The sequence below is a fragment of the Hyla sarda genome, chromosome 2, assembly GCF_029499605.1.
Source record: "Hyla sarda isolate aHylSar1 chromosome 2, aHylSar1.hap1, whole genome shotgun sequence".
NCBI classification, from domain to species: Eukaryota; Metazoa; Chordata; class Amphibia; order Anura; family Hylidae; genus Hyla; species Hyla sarda.
In genome coordinates this window covers 337,579,317-337,605,289 of record NC_079190.1, presented here as the reverse complement: position 1 = coordinate 337,605,289, position 25,973 = coordinate 337,579,317, and the positions used below count along the sequence as shown (strand labels likewise).

Sequence of the window (25,973 nt, the reverse complement as noted above, 5' to 3'; positions counted from 1 at the left end):
TACATGTATATATAAGTATACAGGTTTTGTTCATAAAAAATAGTATGTAATATAATTACAAGCTCCTTACAGGATATGAAATGTTTTACATCCTATATAAAAAAAGTTTGTTTTACATTCTACTTGTGCGCACCCATTGGTATAGATCTATAGTATATAGTACATCTAATAAATATTTGCTCTTCATATAGCTGATTATATATATATATATATATATATATATATATATATATAAAAATAATAATAAAGCTTACACAATGCTTTCAAAAAGTTTTCAGACCATTTAACTCTTTTCACATTTTGATATGTTGAGGCCTTGTGAGAAAAGAAAAAAAAATCTATTTTTTCCACATCATTTTGTTTTCAATAAATTAGGAAAGATTTCTAACGTTCTGTCTTTGCCAATATGGGGTATTGAGTGCAGAATGATGGGGATAAACTTGATATATATATTTTTTTTTTATCACAAAGTTGCAGTATTACAAAATGTGAAAAAGGTGAAAGGGTCTGAAAAACTTTCCAAATTCACAGTATATAGTAAAAAAATACAATTAGCAGCTTAGGTCTCTATCATTTACTAGTGAACATGCTTCTTTTTATTAGAATGCGGATTGTCACTGACAGGCTATGCATCTCTTAAGATTGTGCATGCTAACAATAAAATGCTATGAACTCATTTGCAATAATTTTTTATTGTTTATTTTCTTCCTAAATTTTAGTTACTTTCTAAATAGTCTTCATTACAAATTACCTATTAAGCTGCTTGAGAGTGTGTGCAACTCCTTCACATAGCTGACTGTCCTGCTAGCTTTATTATAGATCTGACAGCACACTGTTTCAGGCTGTGTAGGCTTTCTCTGTGCTACTCTTCCTTCTGTGTTAGAGATAGCAGCACAGGGGGTGAAAAGGCTGTATATAGCAAATCAGGGAGCTGGGGAGGGGGGGGGGGGCGATTATGAAGCTATGCTATTGTGTGAGAATTAGTGAAGGCTTCAGTATCCTTGACACACAGACCTTACATCTAGCATGTAATCTAATTACTAGTAGTAGGTTGAAAACTGCATATCAGGGAGGTCTGGGAAGGAATGAAGTTTGCATCCTTAAACATAATTGTTAAATACGGTAGTTTTTGTGTCAGTCATTGTTACCAGGTGTGTTTGGCCTTTCAGAATGCAAAGTGTGTAGTTCAGCCTTAGTTATACAGCATATTATATCTCAGTGTGATAATAACATTTTACTATGCATCACTTTATCCCTACTTGGTAATAACTATTGGTGAACCTGCATCAGATATGAAGTATGTATGTACAGGGGTCGGGTCCTCGGAAAAAAAGTGTGGGAACTCACCCAAGATTTCCACTCAAAGGCTGATCCTGCAGGACTCCTGCTTATGGGAACTGTGATCCTGCTGTAGAAAAAGTGCAGGAACTCTGTTCCCATGCATTTCTGCAGGACTTGAGCCCTGTGTATGTACGACAAATGTCCCACAAGCCTCTGTCATCATCTGACTAAATACAAGGTAGCCTGGGGTGGGCTGAAGCTAAGATAGTCAATGTGCTCTCACAGATCATAAGCTGGTGCCTAAACTTTGAGGGTCATTTCTAATGAAACGAATGCACATACTATTACTTTACAATGACATCTGTATGACTTTGCAATGACATCTGTATGATCTAAGTAAAAATAAGCAAACATTTATCTGGGTCATGTATTAGTATTTAGATTATTTCTTTTGTGTTGGCCATGATAGTTCTCTGGAACAGCTTAGGACAGGAATACTTAGAGATAGAGGATGACACTTAGCTTTAGACTGACAGTTTTCTGGCTATAGGTTGCTGCCATTAATGCAGTGGCATAGACTAAACTCTGGATTTCCTCACAGAGGTAACAGCACATAGTTACATTTTTATTTTCTGGATGCCAGAAATGTATTCCCAGCATTACTCTGCAAGTTGTCCCAGCTTTGGTAATGTACCGGGATTGGATGTTCTCCTACATACTCATTGTTATAAATACCCCTCCAATACGTAGATGGATTGGTCCCTGAGAAGGGGGCCTATGTGCCTCATACTGAAGTCTCCTGTTCCATTTGGGGTTCCTCTTTCTTTGGCTTCATTTTGCAGAACCCATGAAGACCGCAGAAACATGCAAAGGTAAATTGAGGCATGGACTGTAGTGCTGAGACTCAGGATGATGTCCAAGTGTACCTGCAGTAAGAAAGCAAAGTTAGACCTTGTTATATTGTACATAACCTTGATAATGTGTAACATGGTGACTTTATGAAATCAATACTTACCACACAACATTCCTATCTTCCCACAATATAGATACTTACACCAGGAATCCCCCCGCCCTTTAGTTATTTTAATACAAGGGGTTTTCCAACTTCTTAACCTAAGGTCTTTCTTCTTGCTAACACTAAACTGTACTGTTCAACTTGCACAATTAAATGGGCACTGTCAGATACAAAAACTTTTGATATGTTGTAAAGCATGCAAAACCAATAGGTTTTGCAATTGCTTTCATTAGAAAATTTTCAGCATTTCATACTGAAAAAGCCAGTCTAACAACTGCTCCCCCTGCCTGCTTGGACACATACTAGTCCTACTGTGTCCATGCATCATCACCCATGTCATGGACACACTTCCTTGATTGATAGCTGTGAGCGCAGGGCTCACAGCTGGTGGAGAAATCCTACCACTGTCAGCTTGTATCCCGTCCATCAATATAAATAGATAAATACCTTCTTAGTGCACCTGAGTCAGTGTGATGATCATGGAGGCTCAGTCCATATTCAGACCAGTATATACGAGAAAGTTCACACTTGCAACATATTAAAGTTTTCAAATGCTGATTTATAGTAGCAAAAATTCATTCATGGTTAATCCATTAATCTTACATTGAACAATAGAGTTGCATGAAAACAAATTATTTCACCCAGTGTGCAGTAGTACGACGCGCTTGACACTCCTCTTTAGCTGACCAATTATCACCCTTCCACAGGCATGCTGCAACCAAGGACCTTCCTCTCACGAAGGGGTAAGCAGAGCCAGACACTTCCAACGTTTCGGAGGTCACGTCTCCTTTCTCAAGTATCCCTAATGTGCTCCCACCACCTGATTATATAGTAACTCTCATCTCGTGATAACTTAGATCTAGAACGAGAGATATAGTATTAAAAACGGAACATCACCGTATCTAAAAACAATATAACACACTATATGATCTAACATAGTGGCAAAAAGATGTTAAAATGCGCAACGTTATTACAAAAATACCGAATAATTACATGTCTCATTCAGCCCATCTGGGGCGAGAGCGTTCAGTGTCTCTATCCATTAGACTTCCCTTTGCAGTAGTCTGCGTTTCACATTTTCCTCCGTACCCTCTTGTACTTCTTCAATAATCATCCATTTTAATTCACTGGCTCTGTGCCCACATTCCAAAAAATGTCTGGCTACACCTGTTTCTCCAAATTTATTCTGTGTCTCTTCTCTCTTGTCTGCGGATTTTGCGAGCATATTACGGATTGCCGAACGATGTTCGTTAATCCGTAACTTGACGCACCTACTTGTTTGGCCAACATAGATCCGACCGCACGGGCATTTAAGTAAATAAACTACCCGGGAGGTATTACAACTGTACCATCCCTCAATAGGTATCTTGGTACCCTTCAAGGGATGGGAAATACAGTCAGTTTTAATTATACTGTTACAATTCTCACAGTTAAGGCAAGGAAACGTTCCTTTCTTTTTTGTACTCAAAAATGTTTGTTTAGAGATCTTCTTCTTTTTTATATCTGCACGGACAAAGTAGTTGGCAAGAGATTTGCCCTTTCTATAAACAAATCTTGGGGGACTCCCGAACAGTCTCCCAAATTTTGGGTCTGCACGCAGTAACCCCCAATATTTGTTTATTGTTTTCTTAATTAAAGGGGCGTGCCGATCATATGTACCCAAAAATGTTACATTATTGTTCATTTTATTTTTATCTTTTTTTTCTCTTACACCTCAAAGGTTCTCTGGGCATACTCTGTACCTCATCGCCCACTGCTCTCACTGTACTTTCACTGTACCCTCTCTCCATAAACTTCCTAACCAACAATTCTTTTTCTTTTTGTATTCTTCTAGGTCAATGCATATTCGTCTAGCTCTAATAAACTGTCCTCGCGGTATCCCCTTGAAAGTTTATGGGGCATGATGGCTCTGTCTCATTAAAAAATTATTTCTGTCAGCTTCCTTTTTAAATAATGTGGATTCTAACCTTGAATCTTTTTTGATGTATACTTTGACATCCAAATAATTTATTTGTTGATTATCCGCTTCCACTGTAAATTCAATCAGTTGGTGGCATTTATTCAGCGACTCCACATATTCTTTTAGTTGCTCAGATGTTCCCGACCACAATAAGAACACATCGTCCACATATCTCAGCCACCGAACCACAAAGTGGCCAAATGTGGACAAATGCGTCCTCATATTTGGCCATGAATATGTTTGCTACACTTGGTGCGACAGGGGACCCCATCGAGGTCCCCTGTATCTGCAAGTAGTAGTCATCTCCAAACCTAAAATATTTTTTACATAACACTGTCTCCAGTAATGTCATGAGGAAAGCAATTTTCGAGTCATTTAATGTGTGATCTTTAATAAACTCATCTTTTATTATCACCAGTGCCTCTTGTGTAGGGATATTAGTGTACAGACATTTAATATCTAATGTACACAAGAGCATCTCATCTGTAACCTCTAATTTTTCTATCTGATCAAGAAATTCATTCATGTCTGTTAAACAACCTTTAAGTTTCTTAACAATTTTCTGTAAAAAACCATCAACATAAACCACTAAGGGATAAAGAATGGAGTCGACCCCCGAGATGATAGGACGCCCCGGGGGTCTCTCCATATCTTTATGCACCTTAGGGAGCAGGTACAAAATAGGTGTTCTAGGGTGGATGTTGATCAAAGTCTTACTGGTGGTGCTATCAATAATTTCTAAGTTAACCGCTTCTTCTACTATCAAAAGGATATCTTTACTAAACTTTTCTGTAGGATCCCCTCTTAATTTACAATATGCTTTCTCATCCTTCAGTTGTTTTTCAGCTTCATCTATATACAATTCTTTTCCCCATATAACCGTAGCACCACCTTTATCGGCTTTTTTCACAACCACTCTATCATCTTTACACAATTCAGTGAGTGCACATTTTTCTTTAAACAACAAATTACTATTAACTTTACTTTTATTTTTATATCATTGTTCTGACACCTCTTTAATAACCGCCTTTTGGAAACTATCCAGCAGGGGGTTATTAACTATTGTTTTTAGATACGGTGATGTTCCGTTTTTAATACTATATCTCTCGTTCTAGATCTAAGTTATCGCGAGATGAGAGCTACTATATAATCAGGTGGTGGGAGCACATTAGGGATACTTGAGAAAGGAGGCGTGACCTCCGAAACGTCGGAAGTGTCTGGCTCTGCTTACCCGTTCGTGAGAGGAAGGTCCTTGGTTGCAGCATGCCCGTGGAAGGGTGAAAATTTGTCTGCTAAAGAGGAGTGTCAAGCGCGTCGTACTACTGCACACTGGGTGAAATAATTTGTTTTCATGCAACTCTATTGTTCAATGTAAGATTGAGGGGTGAGGCCACACCCCTTCCCTTTGAGAGGAATTCAGACTAGGGAGCTAAATTTAAAGTGTTATAAAAAAATTAATAAAGGTGCTAGACTTATACAAATTTGATGTACATGGTCAGGATTAGGTACTGAGTGATATATTAAAAAAAGGTTTTTTTGTTGGATCTGACGGGTACGCTTTAAATCTGACTAAAACCAATGTATATTCACAAAATATCTTACAATGTCTATAAAAAAAACCCTCCAAAATCACTAAAATCTAAAAACTTAAACAGGAATAAAACTCTTACACCATTATTTTTAAAACCTTCACCTATCAGACAAAAGATGATCAACCTAACCTCACTTGGCCATTCTACAGGGAAAAAGAAAAGCTATTTTCTTTTTCTTTGCTACTGAACAGCAAGAAACATTACCTACCTACCCCCTTTACTGAATATTGAACTTATTTCTCACTAGGAACCATGAAACATACCTCTCAAGGGGCAGCAACAAAATATACCTTCCTGTACCTCCCTACTGTACTATAGAGTATATAACCTCTCATTATAAATGCAATTTGTGTCAGTAAAAGATTTTTGCATTCAAAATATGGTGTTCAGGCTGCGCTTTCTGAATACTATGCTGGTTTGTTTAAAGGGAACCTGTCAGCTCTATTAAGAGCTACAGACACACATGGAGAATTATTAGGGTATTCCCAAACTTCACAAATAACCTTTTTGTATTGTAGCAAAATGTCAAGGAGACAGGACCAAGCTGCTCGAGTGCCACAGCTTGGCTTGCTTGCCTCACCCTCCCAGCCCCTCCTTGATTTATGTTCATAGCTCTGTATATGAATCAAGGAAGGGCTTGTAGGTAAGGTAAAGTAAGGAAGTGTGCTAGGCTGTGTCACTCAGGGACGGGCACACATAGGCTTCAAAGGGGGCTCTAGCCCCTGCCCTTTTTTGCATCTGCCCCTATAATGCCCTTTTTTTTTTTTACAAACATCTACAGCACTGCCCAAGTCAGGGCAGCGCAACCTCCACAGGTTGTAAGCAGAACTCGATTCACATAACATAATTACCAACCACGACAAGCCTCTCTCCTTCTCTTTCCCCTCCCCCTCCAGTCTGCTCGCTCTCTAATTCAAGTCCGGCCAGTACCTGAACTATCCTAAGGCCTCCGGGAGTCCTCTTCCTCTTAATTAGCCAGATCCTTACTAGTGTTGAGCGGCATAGGCCATATTCGAATTCGCGATATTCCGCGAATATATGGACAAATATTCGTCATATATTCGTTAAATTTGCATATTCATAATATTCATGTTTTATTTTTGCATATGCGAAAATTTGCATATGCCAATTTTCGCATATGCGAAAATTCGCACGCCAGTCTCACACAGTAATATTAGAGCCTTCTTTACACCACACAAGCTGGAAGCAGAGAGGGGTGATCACTGTGATGTGTACTGTAAAAAAAAAAACAAAAACAGTATTCGTAATTACGAATATATAGTGCTATATTTGCGAATATTCGCGAATTCGCGAATATGCGGTATTCGTGAATAAAATACGCATTGCGAATATTCACGAGCAACAATAATCCTTATATTAGAGTGCAGGGGCTGCCTGGGTAAAAGACGTGCGCACGTCTATTACGTCACGTGACCCCCGCAGCATTACAGCAGAGGAGTCTGCATTCCTGAAGTGTCTCTAGCGATCTGTCTGCCCTGCCTGCCACGGTAATAGTTTTAATTTAGTGTTTTTTTGTGTGTGTAACTTTCAGTATGCAAAGGAACAAAACACTACAACAATTGTAGTGCCTTGTCATTATACATGCTGGGGATTGTAGTGCCTTGTCCCTTTTCATATTGGGGGTTGTTGTGCTTTGTCATTATACATGCTGGGGATTGTAGTGCCTTGTCCCTTTGCATATTGGGGGTTGTAGTGCTTTGCTGGGGATTGTAGTGCTTTGTCACTTTACATGCTGGGGGTTGTAGTGCTTTGTCACTTTACATATTAAAGTTTGTAGTACAGACTCTAATATGCAAAAGGTTAAAACACTACAACCCCCATGTAAAGTGACAATGCACTACAACCCCCAGCATGTAAAGTGACAATGCACTACAACCCCCAGCATGTAAAGTTACAATGCACTACAACTCCCAGCATGTAAAGTGACAATGCACTACAACTCCCAGTATGTAAAACTACAGTGCATTACAAGCTCATAACCTCCAGCACACAAAACAAGAAGGCACTACACAGTCTGTAGTGCCTTCTTGCCTTGTGTGCTGGAGGTTGTGAGCTTGTAATGCACTGTCACTTGGGAGTTGTAGTGCATTGTTGCCCCAAATACTAGAGGTGGTAATACAAAATAGTAAATAAAATATTTCAAAAAAGTGTTAATAAATGTGAATAAGCCCCTTCCCTAATAAAAGTTTATATCACCCCCACTTTTCCCATTTTTCAAATTAAATAATGTAATACAAAATAAACAACAAAAATAAACATGTGGCATCGCCACGTGAGGAAATGTCCAAGCTATTGAAATATAATATTAAACCGCACAGTCAATAGCATAAAAGTAAAAGAAAATGAGAACATTTTTTATAAATTCCAATAAAAAACTACGTATCACGGCGTAAAAATGAGCCCTCATACGGATAAGTAAACATTAACAGAAAAAAAGGAGCTTTTTTCATTTTTTGCACTTTTGTATTTTCCTCCTCATTTTCTAAAACTCGTAACGGTTTTCCACCAACAGACCTATATGAGAACTTTTTTATGTGCTACCAATAGTACTTTGTATTGACATCAGTCATTTCACCACAACATCTACAAAAATTATTTGTAGGACAAATTAGAAGAAAAAAACGCCATTTAATTTTTTTTTTGCGGCTTCTGTTTCTACACAGTGCACTTTTTGGTAAAAATTACACCTTTTGTCTATTCTGTAGGTTCATACGTTTACAAGGATACCCAATTTATGTAGGTTTTATTTTATTATATAAATGTAAAGAAGACTGATCACACTCCACTGCCATAGACGAAAACCGTTTTATTTATCCAACAAAGTGCAAGGTGCTCAATACAGACAAGGACATGGCTCGAACGAAGGGGTGACAGACAATGCACGTGCGCATAGGCACGCTTCCTCAGACCCTAATTTTATTATATTACTTTAAAAAGTTATAACTACATGCACCAAAATTAGTATGTTTAAAATTGTCATCTTCTGACCCCTATTATGCATGCGGCGATACCATGTATGTTTATGTTTATTTTTGTTTACATACTTTTTTTTTAAATGGGAAAAGGGGGGTGATTCTAATTTTTATTAGGGAAGGGGTTAAATCACATTTATTAACTAATTTTTTTACTATTTTTACACCATTTTTTTAGTCCCCATAGGGAATTATTATATGCAATATTCTGATTGTATACACTGTTCAATGCTATGCCATAGCATAACATTGATCAATGTTATCTGCACTCTGCTGCTTCAGCCACCTGAGCAGGCATGGAACAGCAGATCGTTGATCGGACAGAGATTGCTGCAGGTAGGGACCCTCATATACAGGGAGAGAGCCTGCTGTCCTAGTGCAGCTGCAGCAGACATTTGGAGGTATCATTCATGACAGTGTAACCTGTCAAATGTGAAGTAATAGTATTACAGTTTTCAGTCTGTATTTGAAATTCAACTTATATAGTTCATTTTTATTATCACATACATATAATTTTTGAACACCTAGAGGATGCTACTAGACTTTGAAGTGAGATCTGGAGCTGAATTTGCTTCAATGCCGGTAAGTAATGGCTGTTATCAGCAGCCAGAACACAGTTAATGCCAGACCTCGGCGATCACAGCAATATCCGGCACTAACACTTTAGATGCTGTGATCAAACTTGATTGTGGCATCTAAAAGTGCAAACTACTGGTGCCAGTGGGTTTTAGGGGGGCTGATCGGGACCTACGTGGGGTGATGCAGGGTCCTATTTAGCTGACATGACAACGGAGGCCCCTACCTCAGGAATTGTGTTCTGTTATAGGGGAACTCTGATACAGAACATCTTATCCCCTATCCACAGAGTCCGACCGCTGGGACCCCCCTCCCCCACTCTATCCTTTCCAGCACCCCGGCTCTTCTCATGTATTGAACGATCTTAGCACCGTGCATGGATTACTGTTGACCACTGCGCGAAGAGGTGGCCGACATGTCCCTCTATGTATCTTTATGGGGGAGCCAGAGATACATGGGGAGCCAGAGATACATGGAAGGGTGTGTTTGCCACTGCGTTGTGCAGTGGTCGACAGGAATCCATGCACGGTGCTTAGATCGCTCCATACATGTGAAGAGCCGGGGTGCTGGGCAGGAGATAGAAGGGGGTCCCAGTGGTCGGATCCCCTGTAATCAGATACTTATCCCCTATCCTGTGAGTAGGAGAGAGTAAGATGTTCTGTACTAGAGTTCCCCTTAAACATATGTAAGGCTTTTATTAACATATTTTTTTTAAATATATATATATATATAATGAAAAGTGCCCTTTATTTTATTTGAGCCACTGCCCTCCAAAATGTCTGTGCACGTCCCTGGTGTCACTTGATCGGCTTTCTTACGCCTCCTTGACCCTTTGCTGAGAAATAAAAAACCAATGTTGTTTGGCAACCACTATTGGCTCTGGGAAAGGTAGTTTGCTTTTATACTGTAATAGCTATCCAACGAACGCTGCATCTCGGCCTCTCCGATAGAGATACATGTAAACGGTGAGTCGGCCACGGCGTCATGCTGCGGCCAACATGCCTCATGCTTCGGCCAACGGTCGGACCCCCCGCAATAAGGACAGATAAATGTACTATGGCTGCAGTACTCCTTTAACGTCTAAACTTTGGCAACAAAAGTATGTACACCTCTAAGTGGAAATGCCCAAATTGTGCCCAAATAGCCATTTTCCCCCTGCGGTATCATGTAACTACTAGGAATTACAAGGTCTCAGGTGTGAATGGGGAGCAGGTGTCTTACATTTGGTGTTATTGCTCTCACACTCTCTAGTACTGGTCACTGGTAGTTCAACATTGTACCACATGGCAAAGAAATCTCTAAGGACCAAAAAAAAAAAAATGTTGTTCAACATAAAAATGGTCTAGGCTATAAGAATATTGCCAAGACCCTGAAACTAAGATCCAGCAAGGTGGATAAAACCATACAGTGTTTTCACAGGACAGGTTTCAATAGACCTCACCATGGTCAATCAAAAAAGATGAGTGCAAATGCTCAGTGTCATATTCAGAGGTTGTCTTTGGATAGTAGACACATGTGTGCGGGAGGGGGGCGGTCAGCCTGTCAGTGCTCTGACCCTACGCCACACATTGCATTAAATTAGTCTGCATGGCTGTCGTCCCAGAAAGTAGCCTCTTCTAAATATGATGCAAAGGAAAGCCTGCAAACAGTTTTGTAAAGACAAGCTGACTAAGGGCATGGATTACAGGAACCATGTCCTTAAGTTCAATGACACCAAGATAAACTCATTTGGTACAGATGGTGGCAAGCATATGTGGTGGCAAACAGGTGAGAAGTAGACGTGGGTCTTGCCTACAGTTAAGCATGGTGGTGGGAGTATCATGGTCTTGGCCTGCATGATTGCTGCTGGCCTTGGGGAGTTACAGTTCATTGAGGGAACCATGAATGCCAACATGTACTGTGACATACTGAGGTAGAGCATGACCCCCTCCCTTCGAAGATTGGGCCGCAGAGCAGTATCCCACCATGATTTCAACCCCAAACAAACCTCCAAGATGACCACTGCCCTGCTAAAAAAGCTGAGGGTAAAGATGACGGACTGGCCAAGCGTGTCTCGAGACCTAAAACCTATTGAGCATCTGTGGGGCATCCTGAAACAGAAGCTGGGAGAGCACAAGGTCCCTAACATCCAACAGCTCAGTGATGTCATCATGGAGGAGTGGAAGAGGACTACAGTGGTAACCTGTGAAGCTCTGGTAAACTCCATGCCCAAGAGACTTAAGGTAGTGCTGGAAGATAATGGTGGTCACACAAAATGTTGACACTTTGGGCCCAATTTAAACACTCCCACTTACAAGCGGACTCACTTTTGTTTCCAAGGTTTAGACATTAAAGGGATACTCCGGTTGAAAACTTTTTTTTTTTAATCAACTGGTGCCAGAAAGTTAAACAGATTTGTAAATTACTTCTATTAAGCAATCTTAATCCTTCCAGTACTTATTAGCTGCTGAATACTACAGAAGAAATTATTTTCTTTTTGGAACACAGAGCTCTTTGCTGACATCACGAGCACAGTGCTCTCTACTGACACCTCTGTCCATTTTAAGAACTGTCCAGAGTAGGAGAAATTCCCCATAGAAAACATATACTGCTCTGGACAGTTCTTAAAATGGACAGAGATGTCAGCAGAGAGCACTGGGGTCATGATGTCAGCAGAGAGCTCTGTGTTCCAAAAAGAAAAGAATTTCCTCTGTAGTTTTCCGCAGCTAATAAGTACTGGAAGGATTAAGATTTTTTAATAGAACTAATTTACAAATCTGTTTAACTTGCTGGCACAGTTGATAAAAAAAAGTTTTCCACCGGAGTACCCCTTTAATGGCTGTGTGATGAGTTAATTTGAGGGGACACAACATTAAACAATGTTATACAGGCTGTGCACTCAGTACTTTCAGTACTGTAATTTCTTCAGTGTTGTCACATTAAAAGATATAATAAAATATTTACACAAATGTGAGTTGTGTACTCACTTATGTGAGATACTGTATATGGTCGCTGTCAGTCACTGGTAAGCGAGTAAGGGTCTATTCACACGGAAGAATTTCTATGGGATTCCACACTCATTCACACTTCTGAATTTTCGCTAGCGTAAATTCAGAAGTGGGATGAATGGGAATGCGGAATCCCATAGTAGTCTATTAGCTTTCATTTGAGGCAGAATTCCGCTTGCAGAAAGCAGGGTGAGGTGGAGGAGCCCTCAACATATGACTACAGCAGAATCGTAACTGAGTTCACTGTAGCCATTTTGTTTGCTTGTCTGTCCCCATATTAAAGGGGTATTCCAGGCCAAAACTTTTTTTTATATATCAACTGGCTCCGGAAAGTTAAACAGATTTGTAAATTACTTCTATTAAAAAATCTTAATCCTTGCAATAGGTATTAGCTTCTGAAGTTGAGTTGTTGTTTTCTGTCTAACTGCTTTCTGATGACTCACGTCCCGGGAGCTGTGCAGCTCCTATGGGGATATTCTCCAATCATGCACAGCTCCCGGGACGTGACATCTTCATTGAGCAGTTAGACAGAAAACTTCAGAAGCTAATAACTATTGGAAGGATTAAGATTTTTTAATAGAAGTAATTTACAAATCTGTTTAACTTTCCGGAGCCAGTTGATATATAAAAAAATTTTTTCCCTTGAATACCCCTTTAAGCTACCTAGGCTGTAACGCAAAGTGACAGATTGAAATTGTATTTATTACATGAATAAATTCTCAAACTTTGTTTAGGGCTCATTATATTCTTCAATAAAAGGTTGTAATTACATTCAATTTTCTTGTGTTTATTTGTGTTTTATAGAGTGCCTCAAAGCAGACAGGAATATATTAAATGTGTTTACACTTTAGAAATGACTGTTGTATTTGTTAATCTTTCTTCCACTCATTCCTAATCTGATCTCTTTACATCGACATCAAACATTTTGGCCAATAATTCCCAAATAAAAATAGTTTATCTTCAATAACTGTAAAAACTTTAATACAAGAATGAAGAATCAATATAAAAGAATTGATTTAAGCAGGAAGAGCTGGAGCAAGGAGAAACTTAAATTATAGTCATACTTATGCATTGACATTTATTTGCCCATAACATTGTAGTATTGACTCTTGTTACACATTTAGTACCATTATTTACACCAGTAGGGGATAGTAGACTGGCGCTATTATTAGCCCAAATGAGCTCTCAATTTTAGGCCTAGAATTTTATTTAATAGACAATGAAATATCTATTTACTAAGGTCAAGACATCGGGACCCTGGTGATATAGCAGATCTTTATGTAGTCATGGGATTCATGAGATTCTCAGTCACGTTCACATCATTAAATGGAACTGATAATTAAACCAGTAAAATCCCACTGCTCTGTGAGTCCACGAAGCTGTAATAAATGTTCTGTATTAAAATTCTTCTGTAGTCGTAATAGGACCATAGAATCATTCATATATGATGTGAGATGAGATGAGATAGGTGGATATGACTGACCGCATTTTATAAAAAGCATAAGGAGAATACATACTTAAAAATAAAAAAATATATTTTTTATTGTATGTAGGTGCAGGCTTATATTTATCACTAGGAACTGGAGGTCAAGTATGTAGAGTGGCACCTTGTGGAGGTGGTGTCAAGCCAGCTGATAATAAAAAAATTGGGCAAGCAATGCTTCTCCCTCATCTCTGCTGCCATGTAAAGTAAACACCCTGCTACCTCCTGCTCCACTTAGGCTGGGTTCACATGACGTTTTTGCTATACTGTTTTCAATCAGTTTTTCTAAGGAAAACCGTATGGCAAAAAAAACAAAAACAAAAAAAAGTTAACCGTATTCGTTTTTAAACCGTATGCTGTTTTTAAAAGTGCATATGGTTCCGTCCATTTTTATAAAAAACAAAAAAAACAAAAGTTTTTGAAAATTTTGTCCATTTTTTATGGGAGGGGTGTTGGGTGGGGACTTTAGGATGCAAATGCGCATGTGCAAAATAAAAACCGTATACATGTGTGTTTTCCATTGATGTCCATGTTAAAAAAAAAAACATATGCGGTTGCAGTACGGTTTTTAAACCGGAGACAAAACCGTGGTCAACCACTCAACACCCCTCCCATTAAGGCTGGGTTCACATCACATTTTCAGCCATACGGGACCGAATACGGCTGGGGGGGGGGACTTAAACCTGGTGCTCCCGTATCCCTGCCGTATGCGGCCTGTATGTAATTTATTTCAATGAGCCGACCGGAGTAAAACGCTGACCGTATGCGTAAAACGCTAACCATATGCGGTTTTCCCACTGGACCTAAAACAGCGGTCGACTACGGCTTTAGGTCCGGTGGGAAAACTGCATACGGGGCAAAAATGAGCCGACCGGAGTCAGCATTTCACTCTGGTTGGCTCATTGAAATAAATTACATACAGGCCGCATACGGCAGGGATACGGGAGCGCCAGGTTTTAGCGTGGTCCCATATGGCTGAAAACGTGATGTGAACCCAGCCTAAAAACTGTATTTGGAACCGTATACAAGTGCGTTTCCCATTGACGTCCATGTTAAAAAAACATATGCGGTTGACGTACGGTTTTTAAACAGGAGAAAAAAACGTGGTCAGCCACCTTACACCCCTCCCATTAAAAATGGACAAAATTTTCAGAAACGTATGTTTTTTTTTTTTTTTTATAAAAACGGACCGAACCGTATGCACTTTTAAAAACAGCATACGGTTTAAAAACGCATACGGTTTACTTTTTCCCCATACGTTTTTTTTTTGCCCCACGGTTTTCTTTAGAAAAACTGATTAAAAACAGTATGGCAAAAACGTGGTGTGAACCCAGCCTTATCAGCAGAGCCGGGTTACACTGCCAAGGAAGTGTCTGATATCGCTGATACTACAGACTCATTCACCTCCACCAAGCCATACCAACTATACCACTCCACAGCTGTCTATATTCCAGCCACCTGCAGACAGTGTCAGGGCAAAATTCCTTCAAGAAAGTCGGGTAAGTTTCTTATGTACCAGAGGTAAGATTTAAACACATTGTGATGTCACAATTTGGGATTACGTAGTCACAAAGGTGCATTGTGAGGTCACGATGGGGCACTTTCTTTTGCGTAGCTTTATTGTATGCAGTGATGTCTTCACTACATTGTGTATTTCTATTCTTTCTAAAGGGAAACTGACAACCGGATCACCTTCACCTGCTTTAAACCCAATACACAGGGTGAAAGTGCGGGTGAACCGAATTACAACAAGGTGAGTACGATTCCGTAGATAACCATTGTATTAGCCTCTATTGCTAATAACTGACAGTGAAGGTGGAACCCAGCATGCCGAAATGGGACTGCAGATCCGGATAAGTGATACTTCATTTTAATCCGGTTCACCCGCATTATAAACCAGTGTGCTGTCAGTTTCTCCTTAATAAATGCTCCAGGTCATTCCTTCATGCTGCCACAACACCAACTAAAAATGTTACGTTATTTTAGACAAGTATTTGTCACTAGAAAACTTACATTCACATACTTAAAAAAAAAATGTTATACACATCTCACATTTTTTATGGTACATTTTATAAGACACCTTCACTGAAATGTAGTTGTCAGCCCCACACATTGTATATTGCATAACTATAGAATTATTGTGCAAAAAGCTGGCCATATGCATGAGACAGACTTTGGCCATACGCTCATTCGGCCAATGGCTACCTCTCCCGATATCCCCATACACAGGCACACACATATTCTGAAGAATGGGAAAAGGGGAGAAAGCTACTGCTAAACACCTTTGGTATTAGCTTGCTTCCCCAAAAACAAAACTATTGGTCAATTTAAATCCTTCTCTACCTGACATCTGCCATTGGGCAATAGTTGGGAACTCCCAATACACCTTACTTATGTGTCAGCCAAACTTAGCAATTTGTAACGCATATGGCCACCCTTATTTGAGTAACCTGAGTAAAATAGATGGTTTATCTTATCTTATGTGCATTATAGCCCAGAGCAGTATTCATAGTTCTGCAGGCTATAATCACTTCCTGGCTGGCTTAAAGGACAACTGCAGTGGTAACATTTATATATGCCCGTGCCCGTGCCTCAAAAATAAACAAAATAAACTCATACATACCTTCCTATGAGCCCCCATTGGTCTGGCACAGGCCTCACTGTCTGGCAGTGCTGACGTCATTCCACTTCCTGGGGACGGGGACGCCGCAGAGCCGTCGGCGTATCACCGGCCGTAGCGATGTCCTGCCCTGGCCTGTGATAGGCTGAGCCCACTGTCATGTAAGAAGCCGGCCAGAGCTCCTTACATGACAGTGGGCTCAGCCTATCACCGACCCCAGGAAGTGGAATGACGTCAGCACTACCGGACCGTGAGGCCTGTGCCGGACCAACTGGGGGCTCATAGGAAGGTATGTATGAGTTTATTTTGTTTATTTTTGAGGCCCGGGCACGGGCATATATAAATGTGTACCACTACAGTTGTCCTTTAATGTCTGAAGCAAACTTGTCCCAGAGAAATACTGTCCTACAGTCATGAGGTGGCTGTCACGGTGTTACTTATACCATACCACCTTGGGTTGTCCAAAGATGGTGGCAGCCTCCAAAGATTAAATGAATAAATAAATGCATTGATTAAAAAAGGATAATCCTGTACCCAACTGCCACCCGGATAGGTGCACTGATAAGTGCCGCCTTAGGACAGAGCCTTGCTGACCTAACAGCAGCTTAGTTCCATTGAAGTGAATGAAGGCAAGTTGTAATACCACACACAAACTAGGAGTGGTGCTGTTTTTTGAAGAAATCAGTGTTTCTATTCCTAGATAACCCCTTTAAAGATACAGGACTGCCTTGAGTGGGCCAGAAAGAGCCCTGACTTTAATCCAGTCAAACATCTCTGGATCTGCCGAGAAGAATGGAAAAAATCCCCTTATCCAGGTGTGCAAACCTTATAGAATCATACCCAGTAAGACTGGACGCTGTAGACGCTGCCAAAGTTCGCCTCCAAGTATGGAATAAAGGGTCTGAATACTTAGGTCAATGCAATATTTTATTTTTAATTTTTAATAAAGTTCTAAGATTCTGTTTACCCTTTGTCATCACAGGTTACTATGATGGGGAAGGGGGAGACTAGATTTTTTTCATTTTATTTTATTTTAGGATAAGTCCACAATCTAACAAAATGTCTTTTACCACTTAATGCAATGACCCCAATATAGGAATTACCGTATTTTTCGCCGTATAAGAGGCACTTTTTCTTCCCCCAAAACTGGGGGGGGGGGGGGAGTGGGTACGTCTTATACGGCAAATACTGCGGCGGTCCCTGTGGCCATCAACGGCCGGGACCCGAGGCTAATACAGGACATCGCCGATCGTGGCGATGCCCTGTATTAACCCTTCAGACACGGCGATCAAAACTGACCGCCGCGTCTGAAGCAAAAGTGACACTAACCCAGCTGCTCAGTCGGGCTGTTCGGGACCGCCGCGGTAAAATCGCGTCGTCCCGAACAGCTTACAGGACACCGGGAGGGACCTTACCTGCCTCCTCAGTGTCTGCTCCATGCCGGGATCCCCTGCAGGGCCGGTGCTCTCCTTCGTCGTCATCACGTCGTCGCGCACGCCGTCCCGTCATCCAATGGCGGCGTGCGTCCGGCATGCGTAGTGACATGATGGCGGCGAAGGAGAGTGAGGATACCAGGCAGCAAAGACGCTCCGGAGCTACGGGGACACGGCAACAGCGATAGAGGGCAACATCCAGGGCAGCGGTGACGAGCGGTGACGGGTCCGGAGCAGCGGGGACACGTGAGTACTACCTCCTATGCCAGTGGTCTTCAACCTGCGGACCTCCAGATGTTGCAAAACTACAACTCCTGGCATGCCCGGACAGCCAACGGCTGTCCGGGCATGCTGGGAGTTGTAGTATTGCAACATCTGGAGGTCCGCAGGTTGAAGATCACTGTCCTATACTTTACATTGTATTTGGTTCAGAATCTTTTTTTTCTAGATTTTCACCCTTTAAAATTGGGTGCATCTTATGTGCCGGAGTGTCTTATATGGCGAAAAATACGGTATGTAGAGAAAAAAAAAAGATAAGCTGCTGATTCGTAAAAGGAGAAATCTAACAGTATCTGTTAGGCTCTACAAGCAATGTCTTTCTGCTCTTGTGGCAGGTAGCCCCATATGGGCCCCCAGACAAAGAGGCCAGGGTATGACTGAACCATCTACTTTCCTATAGCTACATCACAGGATCTAATAGATATATCTGAATGTTTTTAGGATCTGTAAACTGATTCTGTCCTACATTCTATGCCAAAAGTTTTTTTTTTTTTTACTTTTCTCCATTCATAGTGCACCTTATTTTTGTCTTACGAAGCTTGCTCACCGCACTCTATATTTTCTCTTAGTCAATAAAAGTACAGATAATGCTTATTCCACTTGTCACATTACTTCTGATCGTTACTATAGAAAGTTGTAATAAGAATTGATATAGATCAGATTGAGGCTTCTTAAAATGTAAAGAACTATTGTGCAGCACATACCCATTCAAATCCAGTGGCGAATGTCCCCTTTGCAGTGCATGGCTTTTAGCCCTACGTGAGGTAGAAATGTAATCACATAGGAATAAAAAGCCATATACCACAGCAGGGGGATCTCTAAGAATGGGATTGTTACACATATAGTATGTAGTTTATTTCTTCTTACTTATAAACTAACATACCCTGACAAAATACAAACCCCTTGTAATACAAAGACATCAAACATATAATCCTAACATACAGTCAGTAGGAGCAACCTCTGAATACAGACATCTTGCTACATTAAATCATCGAACATAATTCGGAATGGTCTCAGAAAAAGGCATCATATACTTCACATCTTACTGCAGAAGCATCATGTATACATTACAGTCGATACATTACAGTCGATTGCACGGAGGCCTAACAATTTTGTTGAGGCTTATGTAAACTATCAACTGTAATGTATACATGATGCTTAAAGTATATGATGCCTCTTTCTAAGACAATTACGATCTGGTGAAATTACATGGTAAGGGTAGGGTCACATGCCGTATTTTGCTGCGTATTTGCTGCTGCTTTTTTTCCCCAACCCTAACAAAGAAACATTCTCTGCATGACAGGTAAAGAAAGTATTGATGGATGCTACGGATATTTCAGTATCCGACCTAGCTACTCTTCCATATTGACTGGTAAATTGTATAGTGATCATATAATTTTGCACATACACAAAGTACACGCTGAAGCACGCTGCCTCTGAGGCCCTGACTATAACAACCAGCAACATCTGCTTATCTGGAAAACTCTCTCCTGGCTGCATGCCAAAAGCCTCCCCACCTCTCCAAGAACCTCTACAATTGTGATAAGTAGACCCCAACGTCTTTGTCTAAGAAATCCCACCCCCACCACTGCTTTACCTGCTCCTGTACATCCTTGAGAAAACTCATGCTTTCTCCTCCATCATCTGTTTCTGAAAGTATAAGGTTTCTTTTTTTCTTGCAGTCTTTGCCAGTGTGGTCACCTTTTTCCTCACTTCTGTCCCTTTCGAGTCTGTTTTTCCTTTTTCTATATGTTTGTGTTCTTGTCCTTTCCTCGAGTCTCCCAGAAAGGGACCCATCAGGCCTGCAGTGAACACTTGAGATGGATGAAGGAGGGGATCTGGGGGGTGAAGTGGGTGAGATTGAAAAAGGGGGGAGTAGAGGGTTTGGAGGCAGAGCTAGAGGGAAGGGGGGTCAGGTATTTTGCCTTCTCTATTCCTGAAGGAGCCAGTTAACAAAGGCTCCATTCAGCTGTTTCTGGTCCGTGAAACAGAAAATGCAACAGGCTATTATGTGAGCCCCATCTCTACACCTCACAACCAGACCATGAAGCAGCTCCTAATCTGTGCACCTGCTGCCATCCTCTACTCACCCTCGACTCTGCAGGTGCCTACTTTAGGCTTTTCATTTAAGAAATCATAGAAAACAAGACTTTAATAAAATAGGGAAGGGAACTTATTATCTAAGAACATCAGGTTCAGAAATAAAGGGGTTATCTGGTGAAATGTATTATTCGCCCAGGCTGTCGCAATTAAAATAACAGACTTTGACTTACCTCCCGCTGCTCAACTGGTACTGCTGGTATCACTCTCCCGCCACCGGTGGGATCTTATTCTTGCTTTTGGGTCTCGACGCGTCACTTTATGGCTCAGCAGATTAACGGCTGCAGTAGTGTCCTGCCTAGGCTGGTGATAGGCTGATGGTAATGTATTGAGCGCAGGACTGACCTTTTTCCTGGTGCCCAGGCCCTAAACATCACACTGCCTCTCAGCTGAAAAGCAGAAAGAAAACCACACCTGAGGATAGAGCGTGATACCAGGGGCATTTGACTCTTATAGACTAACAACGTGAAATAATGCATTACGGTCCAAAGTTGAATAATTTTTCTTAAACATTTATTCTTCTCATAAAGTAAACTGAACAAAGAAGGCAATTCAGTGCTGTACCTGGGCAACAGTATTGCCACAGTTGATGCTCAACAATATTCTTTAACCAACCACTCATGATGTTATCTATTCTGATATATTAGTTGGGATAGTAGGTCTGTGCAGATGGTAGAGGTATCCCACAAGGTTGGTGTATACCAGGGAACCTGGAACTTGTTCTCTTTAGCCCTTTGTGATGTTGCTAGTACCTCTAGTCACCCCCCCCCCCCCCTGGAGTGGGAGCCAACTTTATCCTGGTAGGGTTTAGAGGCAGCATCCAATATGCACTAGACTCCCTAGCTCTCTCAGAACCGTTAAGATAAAGCGCTGTCCTCCCCTGGAAAATAACTCCCTACCATGTGGGGAGGCTTCCCCACAGTCTTCTCAACAGAGAGGCTTCCTCACACCGCCTTTACTTAGAGAGGCTACCTCTCAACTCCATTTACTTCCTTGGTCTGTGCATGTTAACTCTTCTGTTACCAGCTATACCTGGTACAATGCTGTTTCAGCACAATAAAACAATATATATAGCAGATAGGTATAAAATAAGGCATTTGCTGGATGACACCCAACTATACACCCGCAGAAATCCAAGTGGGGCACCTTACAGAAAACTTCCCATAGACTTGCATTGAGGGGGCGGGGCGGGGCGGGGCGTGACGTCACATGGGGGCAGAGTCGTGACGTCACGATCTCCCGTCCCCGTGGTCGGGAGGAATTAGCCTGAGAGCCTCCAGCGCTTCTGGAAGCAGTTACAGGTGGGTGCTGCTTGCTATATTGCGGGGGTCCCCAGCAGCGGGACCCCGGCGATCTGACATCTTATCCCCTATCCTTTGGATATGGGATAAGATGTCTAGGGGCAGAGTACCCCTTTAAAAAGGTTAATTTAAAGTTGAATCTACATTTTGTCTAGGTGATTTTAAGGTAACTCCATCCAAAAGAAGCATTTTTATAAACCAGAATCAACGTAAACCAAGTATAGCATTTATGAAAACTAAGTACTGTACAGTCTTTTCACATTGCCAATTCTGACATATCTGGAATTATTGCATTAATAGCTATCCACACAATTTTCAGAATCATTACCATTTATCTTTATTGCCGCTAAGTCATATAACTGATCTTTAATTCTATTAGATAACATAATAAAGTGATTGTACTACAACATGACTGTGGTCAGGAATGAAACAGTTTTTGTGGCAGTTTTTTTATTCAGTATTGAGTCAAAACTAGAAGTAGATTCGAAAAGAAAATATCCTTTATCCTTTATGCTGGATTCACCCCTGACTGGCTATAAAACTGCATTCACTTTGAACATAGCCGATTAATCCTTACGGGAGACATGTACTTGCTAGGCAACAGGCTTGGCCTAATTGTAGACAGAAGTAAGCCTGGCATTAGCTTTACCTAGGCTCAATACCCTCATCATCCTCATGTTGTGTGAGGAGCTAGCAAACTGACTTGATTTGTTTTCATTAAATCTCTATAATATTAATATTTGAAGCACGGCCTCAGCCATTTTTTCTAATATTATATCATTTAATTATTACTGTCCTTGAGGCGTAGGCTGTTTCTCTTTTCTTGGTTTCTATAATAGTGCAGAATTTGTTAAGTCTGTGCACCGTTTTGGTAAATTTTGAGAAACTGTGTAAAAATACACCAAGCAAACAGGTCAAATCTATACTGCCGCACACCAACATTGATAAATGTCCCCCATAGTGTATTTTTTCACTCAACAAATATGACATGAATTACACATCAGAAATTCTAAGATTAGCCTAGGACTTCTGTTATGTATTTCTACCTTTTTATAACTTGTATTGTGCGGCAGTTTTGGACACAGATTAGTTCCAATGAATTGAGCTAACCCATAACCTGGATTTCCACATTTCCTATGCTGAATAAGTGATAAGCCACTAATTTGAAACACACGGTAAAACTGCATGTATAAATATGGGGACATTGAACATGTTTCTGACGTGTATGTTGGTGTGTAATGGACTACAAAAAAGAAGGACTATGCACACTAATATAGAAAAGAAAAGCAACACATATTGGCCAAGATTTATCAACCTGTGTGAGAAAAACTAAAGTTATTTGCCCATAGCAACCAATCCCAGCTAGACTTTCACTTTACCTGAGCTCCTTATGATAGGGCCATAGATGCCCATGACAAGGAAATAATTCTACCACCAGTGTACAAGAAAGATATAGTGGAGCTGGAGAGGGTTCAAAGACAGGCAACCAGGGTAATACGGGGAATGGGAGGACTACAGTACCCAGAAAGATTATCAGAAGTATGATTAATTAGTTTAGAAAAAAGAAGGCTTAGGGGCGACCTGATAACTATGTATAAATATATCAGGGGACCTTACAGAGATCTCTCCCATGATCTATTTATACCCAGAAGTGTATCTATGACAATGGGGCATCCTCTACGTCTAGAGGAAAGAAGGTTTCTACACCAGCATAGACAGGGGTTCTTTACTGTAAGAGCAGTGAGACTGTGGAACTCTCTCCTGGAGGAGGTGTTCATGGTGAACTCTGTAAAAGAGTTCAAAAGGGGCTTGGATGCATTTTTGGAGAGTAATAACATTACAGGTTATGGATACTCAATTTATAGGGACAGAAGGTTGATCCAGGGATTTATTCTGACTGCCATATTTGGAGTCGGGAAGGAATTTTTACCTCTAGTATGAGGGTTTTTTGCCTTCGTCTGGATCAACTCGGTAGGGACTCATTAGGGTTATAGGTTGAACTTGATGGACTCTGGTCTCTTTTCAAGTTTATGAACTATGTTATTGTGGTAAAGGGTGTGATGCAAAGGGCAGATGGAATTACCCTAGGGGCAGTTGGCATTAACCCCTTGTATTTGTGATGCCAGGGTGTGGTTTATACTCATTACAACCCGAAGGTATACCGCTGTATCTTGGGCTAGGCACGGGGCAATAATGACTCCGATGCCAAGTTACGGAAAACGGTAGCTTTACCACGGGTAGACAGGTGGAAAAGTCTGTACAGTTCAGCCAGGCCCACGGAGGTGACCAGTCACTTCAGAGACCTTAAGGGCTTGTTGGGACTTGTAGTAGAGGTGGACAATTTAGTGCGTGCCACGTTGACTAGACAGATGACTGTAACTTGACTGAATTTTGACTGACAAGACTGTGACTGTGGCTTACTTGGTGGTTTGTAGCTTGTGACTGCAGACTGGACTTGAGGCCTCCTATGACCCTGGACACACACTTAGGCACGACTTGACTGGACCTCAGCAAAGACTAAGAGAGTGTACAGAGGCTCCACTCAGGGCCTATATGGGGGAGACTCTGGTGGGGTCCCATTGGTCACCCATAGGTCACCCGGTCACTGATACCTCCTGGGTAACAATCACATGACAAATCACATGGTAAACAGTCTTAAATATACAACACTCTTGCATATAAATATAGCATAGGGATAATTTAGGGTTTGGTTGAGTTTAGTTGAACTCATTGTTTGGTATTCAGCTGAAGTTAGCAGGCTTCAGGCCTAAGTTCTCTTGCAGGTATACACAGAGCTCCGCTCGCTGTCATATCCCAAGGGAAAGAGAGCGATGATTGGGTAACAGTGCCCTTATATGGTAAGGGGCAGACTTATAGCTTATTGGTTCCCACCAATTGTCAGTCCTTTCACAAATTACAACAAATATACAACAAAAATACAATTACAACAAAAAGATACAAGGGGGGGGGGAGTCACAGGGGACACTGCAGGAGGGGTATGGGGTAACAGCTCCCGTTCTGGGCCACCACATTACTATGATGTGAAAGCTGAGCTGTAATTGGTTGATGTGGGCAAATCACTCCAGTTTTTCTCACACAGATTAATAAATGTAGGCCAGACTGTAGATGTTTAAAAAAAATAAAATAAATGTATATATATAATATGTATATATATATATATATATATATATATATATATATATATATATATATATTATGTATATATTAACATTAATAGCAATAAGATGGCTCACAGGGGTGTCAAACAATATCCAACACCATCCAATGACAATAGAGAACCCAGCCACAATATTTATATGTGTGGTGTCCCGGTACCGTACATTGCACCGTACCTTGTGTGGTAAGTCCCCAAAGTCATAGTTCCTGCGAAATGGTAGGATCCTCCTAGTGGAATAACCCTTAGTCACCTCTTCCTTCTTTAATTTTATGTGTTTGGTGTATATAATTGTATATAATTTATGTATCTGTATAGTACTTCCAGGACCTTAGGTCACATGACTACTAAGCCTACTGTTAGGTTAAGCTTAAGGTCCTTCCAGGTCACGTGAGTGGGTCACATGATGTACCACAATGCTTTGTGAAAGGACTGACAGTTGGTGGGAACCAATAAGCTATAAGTCTTACCCTTACCATATAAGGGCACTGTTACCCAATCATCGCTCTCTTTCCCTTGGGATATGACAGCGAGCAGAGCTCTGTGTATACCTGCAAGAGAACTTAGGCCTGAAGCCTGCTAACTTCTGCTGAATACCAAACAATGAGTTCAACTAAACTCAACCAAACCCTAAATTCAGTGGAACAGCGTGAAGCAAGCCTCAGAGCTTATTCCCTACAAGGTCCCAACCAACTGTGAGGAACTTAAAGTCCAGTTCTCTGTAAAGACTGTTACTACTGTTAACCTGCATAAAAGTTGCAGTAAAGTTATTTCCAGTTATTTCCAGTTTACTAAACCAATCCATTATTCCTCCCTATCGTTCCTGGGACGGGTGGTGGTAGAATATATATATATATATATATATATAGAGAGAGAGAGAGAGAGGACGAACCTGCACCCTGGCGTCACGAAAGTTAAGGATTAATCCAACACCCTTTCATCACTGCACAGCTACACCCTTCCGACCCTACATCCCCACAAACTCACCACATATGCACTGCAAACAAAATAAATATACAAATAAAAATCTATTAATTACAACAGAAACAGCACATGCAAATGAAAAATATCTAAAGAGCTAATATAAAGTCCTAGTAACATTTTAGAAAAAATCCCCACAAAGTACAACATTTATATACAATGATAACTAGCATGCAAAGGGTTGTAAGAATACAACA

General features: G+C 40.8%; 1 protein-coding gene across 4 annotated transcripts in view; it reads right to left on the bottom strand.

Moving 5' to 3' along the window:
• Window positions 1–247: 247 nt before the first annotated feature.
• BLACAT1 (BLACAT1 overlapping LEMD1 locus) overlaps window positions 248–25,973 on the bottom strand; it is a 60,043-nt gene continuing 34,317 nt past the window's right edge. For 2 of the 4 annotated variants that reach the window (XM_056558058.1, XM_056558062.1), the window contains one exon: window positions 248–2,207. In XM_056558058.1, coding sequence (XP_056414033.1) covers window positions 2,066–2,167 — 102 coding nt within the window. In that variant the 5' untranslated portion in view covers window positions 2,168–2,207 and the 3' untranslated portion in view covers window positions 248–2,065. Of the gene's footprint in view, window positions 2,208–19,816; window positions 20,058–20,492; window positions 20,709–25,973 lie in introns of all 4 variants that reach the window. The other 2 variants (XM_056558059.1, XM_056558061.1) reach the window with 2 other exon arrangements.